The 12,824-nt window shown below is 30.4% G+C and overlaps 1 protein-coding gene across 1 annotated transcript in view; it reads left to right on the forward strand.

The window, feature by feature from the left end:
• LOC137631967 (uncharacterized) overlaps positions 1 to 7,859 on the forward strand; it is a 171,540-nt gene extending 163,681 nt beyond the window's left edge. Inside the window, exon 7 of the mRNA XM_068363955.1 lies at positions 6,970 to 7,859. Within this exon, the coding sequence (XP_068220056.1) occupies positions 6,970 to 7,043 (74 nt within the window). The 3' untranslated portion in view covers positions 7,044 to 7,859. The remainder of the gene's footprint in view (positions 1 to 6,969) is intronic.
• Positions 7,860 to 12,824: the final 4,965 nt, after the last annotated feature.

Raw genomic sequence — 12,824 nt, forward strand, 5'->3', positions numbered from 1 at the left:
TATGATTTTTCATAAATGTGTTTTTTTTTTTTTTTTTTTTTTTTCCGTCTGGAATTATATTAAGACTCGAAATGTAAGATCCATGGAAATCGATGAAAGAAAACGGAATATCCTGACCGGTTTCGTCTTATTTAGATTTTTTCAAGAGGATTGGTAAATAGTAATAGAAATTTAAACTATATACGTTTACGAAAAAAACCCAATACAAATTAAAGTTAAAACAGTAGCTGGAATCAGACTTTTATATGGCATGGTGGCAAGTGAATTAATCTAGTGTTTCCACAGAAATAACTGATCTCGTACCTTCATTATTGTTTTTCTATCATCATGACCAGATTGTTAAGTATTCAGAACAACATAAAAAATTAAACTAACAACGTTGAATTAAAAAAAAAAACATTAACGTTATCGATGCCAAATCATTATTTTAAGTACCTACTAATTTTTCATGAAAAACTGTTAATTAAAAATATAAACTTGAAGGCTCACCTACACTATACCTCCAGCAAAAGCCTTGTAATTTTGGATTTAATTAGGCGAAGAAAGGCAGGTGGGAATGAGATTGTTTCATAAATAATGAAGACAAGTCACGATAGCTGGAATATATATTCTTTTCCCAAATGCTTTTCAAAAAGAGAGGAAAGTTTTCCTTCAGAACACGTTCGAAAAAAGAATTTCATCTAATACTATGGATAACCAATACACAAAGGTATTAATATTGCTCATAGGCCCAGCAACTACTTAAAGAACTTCTAAATAAATCAAGTCACCTCAAGGTATCGCAGATAAGTCTATGAACGTTATGAATAAATACAACAAAAGGATCTTTGGCCTAAAATAATCACCAGGTTCCCAGAAATTGATAGTGCCAAAGTTTTAAATAAACATGATGAGTGTCTGCTTGAAGGTACTTTAGAGAAGAAAAAATGCGATGTTATAGGCAGTTATACAAATGCGATTGACAAAAGTCTTCACATCCGGATTGGTCATAAAAACAGTAGAAAACAAGTGATTCCGTAGAGAGAGTATCCCAGATAAATTAAATTCTCTTGTTGGCGTCAGAGAAAATGACAAAGGTGGTTTTCATGAGCGAGATATATTTATATTCAAGAAAACAGGCGAGGTTTGGCAACATTGATAGTCTAATAATGCAAAGAGCTCTAATGAAAATGGAGAAATATGTTGTATTTGAAAAACGTGGTTTTCAAACGTCGAATTAATGTTAATGCTCAAGATAAAAGAAATAGCAAGGTAATGGTTTTCTTAGAATATAATTTAGAGCAGAACAGTTCAGAATTAAAAGAGGAAGATAAAATTATATCTGGTCAATGCATTTGCAGAAGAAAAGGTGGGAATACATGCAGATTTATTTGGAAAGGAAACTTGTATTGAAGGATACGAATGAAAAGGTAAGATCAAAATACATATGCCACAGCGTGTGAGTAGTACAAAGACTTATTTGCTAATTTCTTGGTGGTGGCCGATGTGGTAACGTCCCTGGCTGGTGATTGCCAGACTGGGGTTCGAGTCCCGCTCAAACTCGATAGTTTCTTTGGTTGTTGCAACCTAACCATCCTTGTGAGCTAAGGAAGGGGGGTTTGGGGGAGCCTAAAGGTCTATCTGCTGTCATCAGCAGCCATTGCCTGGCCCTCCTTGGTCCTAGCTTGGGTGGAGAAGGGGCTTGGGCGCTGATCATATGTATATATGATCAGTCTTAGGGCATTGTCATGCTCGAAAGGGCAATGTCACTATCCCTTGCCTCTGCCATTCATGAGCGGCCTTTAAACCTTTATACCTTTCAAAGAAGGTGCGCCTCTGGACATATATAGGATTATTAAATATATATTCTCAACAGTCTGTGTTAGTAGTAAATACAATTTTGTTTATCGTTCTAGAAGAATGTACCAGTAATTAAAGGAGGGCGATGGAAATGTCATAAAAGATAGAGGCAAGAACCAAAAATAATACTTGAAAATAATCTGAGTAAGACTTACTTGTAGAAAATAGAATTCTGGAGGGAAATAAATGAAAAAATAAAAAAAGAGCAACGATTTCAAAGAATTGATGATGCAAATAAAAAAGATTTTGTCTAATGAATGGAAACTTGGTGATAGAATACATTAATAAAAAGAGAAAGGAGAGGTATAAAATGGCTGAAAATGGAAGAATGACACGTCATTGTAGTTATTATTAACCCTTTGAGCGGTAACCCGATAAGCGACAACCCTTCATAAAATAACTGACACTTAAGTGCAAGGTCATTCTTTGTGACATTTTACTTAACAAATATTAATACATGAACCATTAGATATATATATATATATATATACATATATATATATACTTATATTATATATATATATATATATATATATATATATATATATGTATATATATATACTTATATATATATACATATATATATATATATATATATACTTATATATATATACATATATATATATATATAATATATATATACATATATATATATATATATATATATATATATATATATATATATATATATATATATTTCTATCGTATAGGTCAATACACTTGCTTTTTATTGTTAAGTAATATTAAATATCTTACAAACTTTTCATACGTATAAATAATAGAAAAAGAAAAACATGGAAATTAATGCCCGTCAAATATATCCAATGGCGCTAGAGAGAGCAGAAATACATGGCTATAGAATACGTCTAATGGCACTCTAAGGGTTAAAATGAAGCCTCATCAAGTTGAGAATATATAATTGTGCAGACAGCAAGGGTACATCAACTTGAGGGAAAGGATTCCAAGAAATGGAGTAGGGGGAATATTGTCTGTTGTTAAGAATAAAAATAAAAAATATATAAGTTCTCAGTTGATTTGAAAGATGTATAGAAAGGTTCATTTCCGAGTAAACGTGAATAAGAATGTATCATACTCGAATCTTAAAAAATAATATGTATATGTATATATATATATATATATATATATATATATATATATATATATATATATATATATATATATATGAAATATGGAGTATGGCAAAGATTGATTGGAATTATATATTCTGGTGATTATTTTAAAGTTTCTTAACATGGCAGTAAATTATAGTGTATAAAATTTAAAATGAGATTTAGAGAAATTCGTGCATGAAAGTTGTGCGTTAAAAAAAAAATTGATACCTGAATCGTGTAACAGTTAGAGCTTGTGAATGATGCAGTAGTCTCCAATAGTAATGATGGGAGAAATTACCTGGTACTGATTTAAAAGTTTAAAGGCCACTCATGAATGGCAGAGACAAGGAACAGTGACATTGCCCTATCGAGTAGGACAATACCCTAGAGAATGACCATATATACATATAATCAGCTCCCAAGTTCCCTATCCACCTAAGCTAGGACCAAGGAGGCCCAAGCAAAGACTGCTGATGACTCAGCGGATAGACCTATAGACTCCCCCAAAAGCCCCCATCATTAGCTTACAAGGATAGTGAGGTTGCAGCGACCAAAGGAACTAACAAGCTTGCGCGGGACTTGAACCCCATTCTGGGGATCAGCAGGCAAGGACTCTAATAACAGGCAACCACAACCCTAAAGATCTTTAAAGTATTGCCACGATAAAACTTTTTAGAAGCGGATATTAACAAGAGGGAAATTATAGGAAGTAAAAGGAATCAAGTTGGAATAAGAAATGAAATCTTTTGTTTACAGTTGCCGGAATGAAGGCAACATACTGAGGCTTAATGAGGAACCAGGTGAAACACAGTGGATTATGAAAGGAAAGAAGCGCTTGATTAATATTTTGGAATATGAAAATGTTCATGGAAGCAAAGTCGAAATAATGTAATAGACTGCCTAGTCAAGTCTTTATCAGGATATTATGTATAGGTACCGAGAGAGCAAAACGTATCATGGTATTAGGTGCTGAATTGATCTAGGGGCATAATACTATGCATGTTTGGTAAGGAAATTATGTGTAAACATATAAAATTGAGGTGAGATATATATTATATTAAGATAGATGAGTTGCCAAGTCAATGGAACCTCAGTTTCTTGGGACCAGGTTCGATTCCCCTGGCGACCAGAAGCCATTATCTTTGAGTTGATTCCCCCTTGGGTCTCTGATCCCGAGGTATAATATATGGCTTATATATGTATGTATGTATGTATATATATATATATATATATATATATATATATATATATATATATATATATATATATATATATATATATCAGGTAGTCCCCGAAGGATATAAGCAACAGAATATACCTCAAGAGAGCAGGCAAGATAGCGTCGAATAATCTTATCCTACGCGTGCTGCCGAAAGGATTCTGTGTAAAATTTAGACACAAATGATTAGTAAATTTACTTAATTAAGCAGTTAGAGCATTATTACAGTATTATTATTCATATTATTATTATTATTATTAATTGCTAAGCTACAACCCTAGATGGAAAAGCAGGATGCTATAAGCCCAGGGGCTCCAACAAGGAAAATAGCCCAGTGAGGAAAATGAAACAAGGAAAAATAATATATTTTAAGAACAGTAGCATCGAAATAAAATTCTCTTATATAAACTATAAAAACTTTAACAAAACAAGAGGAAGAGAATAAGATAGAATAGTGTGCCCGATTGTACCCTAAAGCAAGAGAACTCTAACCCAAAACAGTGGAAGGCCATGGTACAGAGGCTATGGCACTACCCAAGACTAGAGAACAACGGTTTGATTTTGGAGCGTCCTTCTCCTAGAAGAGCTGCTTACCAAAGCTAAAGAGTCTCTTCTACCCTTACCTAAGTGGAGAGTGGCCACTGAACTATGATAGTGCGGTAACCCATTAGGCGAAGAAGAACTGTTCTGTAATCTGTGTTGTATAAAGACAGAGCAGAATATGTAAAGAATGGGCCAGACTATTCGGTGTCTGTGTGTGTAGGCAAATGGAAAATGAACCGTAACCATTGAGAAGGATCCAATGTAGTACTGTCTGGCCAGTCAAAGGACCCCATAACTCTCTGGCGCTAGTATCTCAACGGGTGGCTGGTGCCCTGGCCAACCTACTACGGTCTTAACTGATGTTTTGATTTCCACTGAAACCACCCTATAGTAGTAGAAAGAAAACGTTTCCATTTCTAAATAGATGAATTATCTCCTCTATATAATAATAAGTCTCTCTCTCTCTCTCTCTCTCTCTCTCTCTCTCTCTCTCTCTCTCTCTCTCTCTCTCTCTCTCTCTCTCTCTATATATATATATATATATATATATATATACATATATATATATATATATAAATTATATACACACACACATATATATATACATATATACACACACACACACACACACACACACATATATATATATATATATATATATATATATATATATATATATATATATATATATATATATATATATATTCGGTCAAGCTCAGAGTATAACTACTCGAACTTTCCCCGTCCATCAGGTAGGGGGATAGGGGGTAGCCATACCCTTGTGAGAGAGGGTTGCGTGTATGCATACCTATGTAAATATTTATTTAGGCCTCATTTCTTACGTACATGAATAACTTATTAAATTGTTAGAAAGAAATAAAAAAATTTCTGGAGAATAATTGTATTCGGTTTTTAAGAAAAAATCCCTTTAATTTTAAACTAATATTTAGTAAATACTTCATCAATTACCTTATGATAAAAATAAATTATTTCTCGCTTTTATCAATTACCCTATGATAAAAATATATTACTTCTCCTTATCATAAATTACCCTATGATAAAAATATATCATTTCTCTCTATCATCAATTACCCTATGATAAAAATATACTATTTCTCCTTATCATCAATTACCCTATGATAAAAATATATTACTTCTCCTTATCATCAATTAGGCTACTCTATGATAAAAATATATCATTTCTCCTTATCATCAATTACCCTATGATAAAAATATATTACTTCTCCTTATCATCAATTACCCTATGATAAAAATATATCATTTCTCTCTATCATCAATTACCCTATGATAAAAATATATCATTTCTCTCTATCATCAATTACCCTATGATAAAAATATATAATTTATCCTTATCAATTACCCTATGATGAAAATAAATTATATTTCTCTATCATCAATTACCCTATGATAAAAATATATAATTTCTCCTTATATATATATATCAAAGCCCTATGATGGAAATATATAATTTCTCTCTATCATCAATTACCCTATGATAAAAATATATAATTTCTCCTTATCAAAAGCCCTATGATGGAAATATATAATTTCTCTCTATCATCAATTACCCTATGATAAAAATATATAATTTATCCTTATCAATTACCCTATGATGAAAATAAATTATATTTTTCTATCATCAATTACCCTATGATAAAAATATATAATTTCTCCTTATCAAAAGCCCTATGATGGAAATATATAATTTCTCTCTATCATCAATTACCCTATGATAAAAATATATAATTTCTCCTTATCAAAAGCCCTATGATGGAAATATATAATTTCTCTCTATCATCAATTACCCTATGATAAAAATATATAATTTATCCTTATCAATTACCCTATGATGAAAATAAATTATATTTTTCTATCATCAATTACCCTATGATAAAAATATATAATTTCTCCTTATCAAAAGCCCTATGATGGAAATATATAATTTCTCTCTATCATCAATTACCCTATGATAAAAATATATAATTTATCCTTATCAAAAGCCCTATGATGGAAATATATAATTTCTCTCTATCATCAATTACCCTATGATAAAAATATATAATTTATCCTTATCAATTACCCTATGATGAAAATAAATTATATTTTTCTATCATCAATTACCCTATGATAAAAATATATAATTTCTCCTTATCAAAACCCCTATGATGGAAATATATAATTTCTCTCTATCATCAATTACCCTATGATAAAAATACAATATTTCTCTCATTTCAGGGATCACAACGAGACCTGCGTACGCCCTGCTGACGACCTCACTCTTTCTTTCGTTAGCCAGAAGGAATGCATGAGCTACAGCCACTTCCCTCTTCAAAGTCTTTTAAAACTTTTAGCCCTAATCTTTCATTCAAATCACCCACAGAGCTTAATCATGTGTGAATTGCTGTGAGAATAATGAGGTTGAGCAATAGTCTTGTCGGAGTGTAAATGAGTTAATTATGCAGTACAGAGGCAGCCAGAAACTGCTGTTTGTAGCTTAAACGTTTCACGTGTGATCAACCATTGAGTTGGAAAAAAATTACGTTTTTGATTTGCGAGTCGTAATTTTATGAATTCCTGGCTAATCAACATCCAGGGTGATTAATTAGAACTAATTATGAATTTGGATTTCTCTTTTTTTTAATCATAAGTACAAAAAGGTATTGGGTTCAAATTGAATGTATATTATATTATTAGATTTATTTTTCGTACGTGCATATGTGCAAAACACATACACAAAGTATCTGTGCATGTAACATATTTATAATATATGATATACAGCGAATTAGTTGTTTCTTTTATCAATTATAAAAGTCTATTCATCTGAATATGCAAATAAATTGTTTGATGAAGAAATATAAATGAAACGTGAATAAACTGTCAAAAGATGTTAGCAAAATAAGAATTAATATATCCCTTATGAAACTCTTGTACATATTCCAACACTTATCTTTGAATGATAATATTTCTAAAGATGCCAGTTTGCCATTATAACCTTTCGATACATTATCAGAAAGGCAAGGTGACCCGGCTGTATTTTAGCGAAGCCTGGTAAGGTTTGTCCCGGGACGAAATTAGAGCCAATCACAGTATGGGCTCGCTTAGCAGAGACAAGTATTGCCAATCTTTAAAAGTAACCAAAGCGGATGGCATATGAGGGACTATATATATATATATATATATATATATATATATATATATATATATATATATATATACAGTATATATATATATATATATATATATATATATATATATATATATATATATAAATATATATTATCCTAACAAGTGCTAGCAAGGTATATGAAGTAGGTGATGACGTCATGGGTTGGCAATACTTGCCTACACTGAGCTAGCTCATGCTATGCTTGGCTTCAATTTCGTCGCGGGACAAACCCTTCCAGACTTCGCTAAAGCGTGCCCAGGCCAGCAAGGGAGATATATTCATTCAATATAATAGTTACCAACTGTGTATATAAACTTTTTAAGAAGAAAATGATAAAACATTTGTATTTACGTTGACCTCTAGGGTATAGGCTTCTGACTGTAATGGAGTATGAATTTTCCAGTGGATTCTGAGCCTGTATGAGAATCATGGCTTACATAATGTGTAATATAATTATAAGTTATCCTATACCATATAATAAACGGTTATGTTGTCTATTTATTTTTGTCATGTGTATATTACTTTTCCCCCCAAAGGGTAGATTCGTCGTCGTTTCATTGTTATTTTGTTCTTCGTTAGAATAATGATGATTTATAATGTTCATATGTTTTGTGAGAGATGGTGGTCCCCTTCTGCTAGAAACTATGTGTAGGTAGCAATAGTAATAAACAGCCATTAAAAGAAATTTGTGTTTTTTAATCCACATTATCACTTTCCAAACAACTATCTCTGAATTTTCTCTGGATATATATATATATATATATATATATATATATATATATATATATATATATATTCATACATAAAGATATATAGATATATATATATATATAGACATATATATATCTATCTATCTATCTATCTATCTATATATATATATATATATATATATATATCTATCTATCTATCTATCTATCTATCTATCTATCTATATATATATATATATATATATATATATATATATATATATATATATATATATATATGCAGACTAAGGAAACGAAGCAGGAAATAAATCAATGATATAAAATCATATCCTCAAATGGAATATAATTATATAAAAAAAAAATCAATTATACATTGCTAGAAAATCCCAGTTCTTATAATGCCAGGAGAAAAACTATTTCAAAGTACCTTGTCTTTGCTATTTTTCAAAGAAAAAAAAGAAAAAAAAAACAATATAATGCTTTGGCAGATGAAATAAAGCCACAAAAATTAATTGAAATAATAAATCTCTACTTCAGAGCAGGGATCCTTAGAAAAGAACTCTTAAAAGAAGGACCCTTAAAATCCTCAAAAGAAGATTAAACGAATCCTACTTCTGAATTTCAAGAATTCGTACCAATCCTTTTAGTTGGACAAAGATTCTACAGTGGAGTTATTTTTATCCTTTTCAGAAGAGTTATTCTGAAAAAGGATTTGCCGTTCGAACACCTGTATAGCACACGGAGATGAAAGACGTTTACATTTAGAACTGTCAACATATCTCAATATTTACTCAATTAAAATATACTAGTGAGTAATGTTTTTTTACGATATCTGCTTTATCATAAAACTCAAATTACCTACATTTTAGTAATGAAAATAATTCATAGATAAAATAAAATTCATCTGCAGCAGATTATGTTTTAAATATGACATATGCTTAGCAGCTGTTAAAATTATTACGGCGATAGAATAATTACCGCTTCTTTATCCTTGTTCCCATTCAAGTATGCGTAAGGTTTTATTATCATTATCATAATTATTAATATTCAACATCATACCACTTCCCATCAAGGGGGGGGGCCTTATTGCAACATCTATAAACTATCCGTTAAATTGTAGGGTATTTTGTATACAGTACTGCACAGTAGTTATTATAACAATAACACTAATATGCAAGGAATACACTAACCCAATAAAAATTAAAAGGATATAACATATACCACATAGCATGTAACAAAACAAACATCACATATAACACAGCACATCACACATACCACATACCACAGAATAACAAAACCCGTCTCGAAACTACTACATTTACACTACACACATTCTCACACATCTTGGATATTTAAGACGTACCTTTACATTACCTTACCAATGTCATTTATCCAGGACTTTTTGGTAAACACACACCTCACCCTCTGGAGATATGTATTATTCACACAAACCCATCATACTCAATTCTTTCCACCTCAAACTACTGTTACTTAACTTTTCATATACGCTGTTAACCCTTTTGAACCCTTCAAATCAAAAGCAAATCTTTTACACACGGCAACCTTCAACCTTTTTTGCTTCAAGAAATCAATGACTCATTTCCTCTATTATCTTATCATACTACCACGTGATATAATTACTCTCTAATATCTATATGAATCAAACAATTCTATTCTTCCGCAATCCTTACAAATATCTATTTTGCCCTATATTACGAAGATTGCTATAAAGGCCAACAACAAAATATTGGAAAAAAAGTAAATTATTTCGACTGTCTCAAGTTGAATATATTGCCTGTTCGAAATATAATTTCTTTTCAATCTAAGGCAATATTATTATTACTACTGTTATCATTAAAAGCTAAGTTACAACCGTAGTTGAAAAAGCAGGATGCTATAAGCCCAAAGGCTCCCACAGGGAAAAATAGCCCAAAGAAGAAAGAAATAAATTACACGAGAAGTAATGAACAACTGAAATAAAATATTTAAAAAATAGTGACAACATTAAAATAGATCTTTCATATATAAACTATAAAATCTTCAAAAATCATTTGTGAAAAGTGATGATTCAAACAGCTCAAAATCTTACTAAAGATATTTTGTTAGGGGAAGGGGGGAAATAAATCAAATGAGTCATAAAAATAAAATTTCATAGTTTAAATACTTTGAAAAAGCGAATTTCACTAAAGAACTTCGTCTTCAATATCCTTTCTTCAGAGCTCCACCCTCACACTCTCTTACCAATCTCCCCCTCCCCCCCGCCACAATTCCCTTCTCATTTCCCTTTCATTCTCTTCCTCCTTAGGGAGAGAAGCAACTCTTGTTGAGGGGACCTAATTAATCGCTTGACTAATTTCCTAAGGTCCTGCACTAATTGATTACTCTAATTCCCTCGCCTCGATCTAATAGAATTATTTACTGGTGGGCGTATTGAGATTAATATGGAGTCCTTTGGTCCTTCGGTCCTAAAGGATTTTACATTCTAAGTCTTCGAGGGTGTATAACTTGTGTATAATATGTGTTATCGGGATATATACTGTGCTTATAAAATTAGTGTTTATAGAATTAGTGCTTATGAAATTAGTGCTTATAAAATTAGTGCTTATAAAATTAGTGCTTATAAAATTAGTGCTTATAAAATGTGCTTATAAAATAAGTGCTTATAAAATTAATGCTTATAAAATAAGTGCTTATAAAATTAGTGCTTATAAAATAAGTGCTTATAAAATAAGTGCTTATAAAATTAGTGCTTATAAAATAGGTGCTTATAAAATAAGTGCTTAATAAGTGCTTATAAAATTAGTGCTTATAAAATTAGTGCTTATAAAATAAGTGCTTATAAAATTAGTGCTTATAAAATAGGTGCTTATAAAATAAGTGCTTAATAAGTGCTTATAAAATTAGTGCTTATAAAATAAGTGCTTATAAAATAGTGCTTATAAAATAAGTGCTTATAAAATTAGTGCTTATAAAATTAGTGCTATTGAAGAGCATATTTAGAATGATTTATTGTTAATCTTTTTCAACATTTATTTATTTCCTTATTCCCTTTCCTCACTGGGGTATTTTTCCCTGTTGGAGCTCTTGGGCTTATAACATCTTGCTTTTCCAACTAGGGTTGTAGCTTGGCTAGTAATAATAATAATAATATCAATAATGATAATAATATTAATAATAATAATAATAATAATAATTATTATTATTATTTATTTCCTTATTTCCTTTCCTCACTGTGCTATTTTTTTTCCTGTTGGAGCCCTTGGGCTTATAGCATCTTGCTTTTCCAACTAGGGTTGTAGCTTGGCTAGTAATAATAATAATAATAATAATAATAATAATAATAATAATAATAATAATAATGAAAACTCTTCATTAAGAATAATCTATTTTTCTTTGTCGTCTATAAAATCAACTTTGTTACAAGTTTCGTCCAGTTGCACGAACTCATTCAAGATTGATTGGGAAATGTATGGAAATTGGAGAACCCAAAATTAAAACAAGCCAAACGAGAAAAGTTTTTACATACAAAATTTTTTTCTACAATGTTTGAACAACAGAACGCGGTACCATTTTCAAACAATTGTGAAAATCAGAAAAACGACATGACAAAAATCTAATATTTTGAATGGTCCTCATTGAAGTGAGGTAGAAACTTTTGTCTGTTATATTTTACTATGATAAAATTAATACACTCAGTTTATAGTCACAGACTTCCCCAGTCACAATTAACGTAAGAGAAAAGAAAATAACAAGATAACCAATAATTAGATTCAATATCAGGGTTTAATCTTTGATTAGATTAGTTGTTACATGTGCCCGAATTATCTACATATATTTACAGAATCTCCCATTCATATCATTCATAGATTGTTCTGACATAGTTATAATTTCTATTAAATCATTCAACAAATTAAAAAAAAACCTACCGTTTCAAATTTCCAGACTCAAATATTAATTTCGGACTTGAAAGAGGTCAGGAAATACGTTTTGTTACTTATCTGTGTGCGCATAAACCCTTATTTCTTACTAAAATGTATTATTATTATTATTATTATTATTATTATTATTATTATTATTATCATTATTATTATTATCATCATTATTATTAATACTGGCTAAGCTACAACCCTAGTTGGTAAAGCAGGGAAAAATAGCCTAGTGAGGAAAGAAAATAAGGAAATAAATAAACGATATGAGAAATAATGAACAATTAAAAT

Source organism: Palaemon carinicauda, chromosome 40 (assembly GCF_036898095.1).
Source record: "Palaemon carinicauda isolate YSFRI2023 chromosome 40, ASM3689809v2, whole genome shotgun sequence".
NCBI classification, from domain to species: domain Eukaryota; kingdom Metazoa; phylum Arthropoda; class Malacostraca; order Decapoda; family Palaemonidae; genus Palaemon; species Palaemon carinicauda.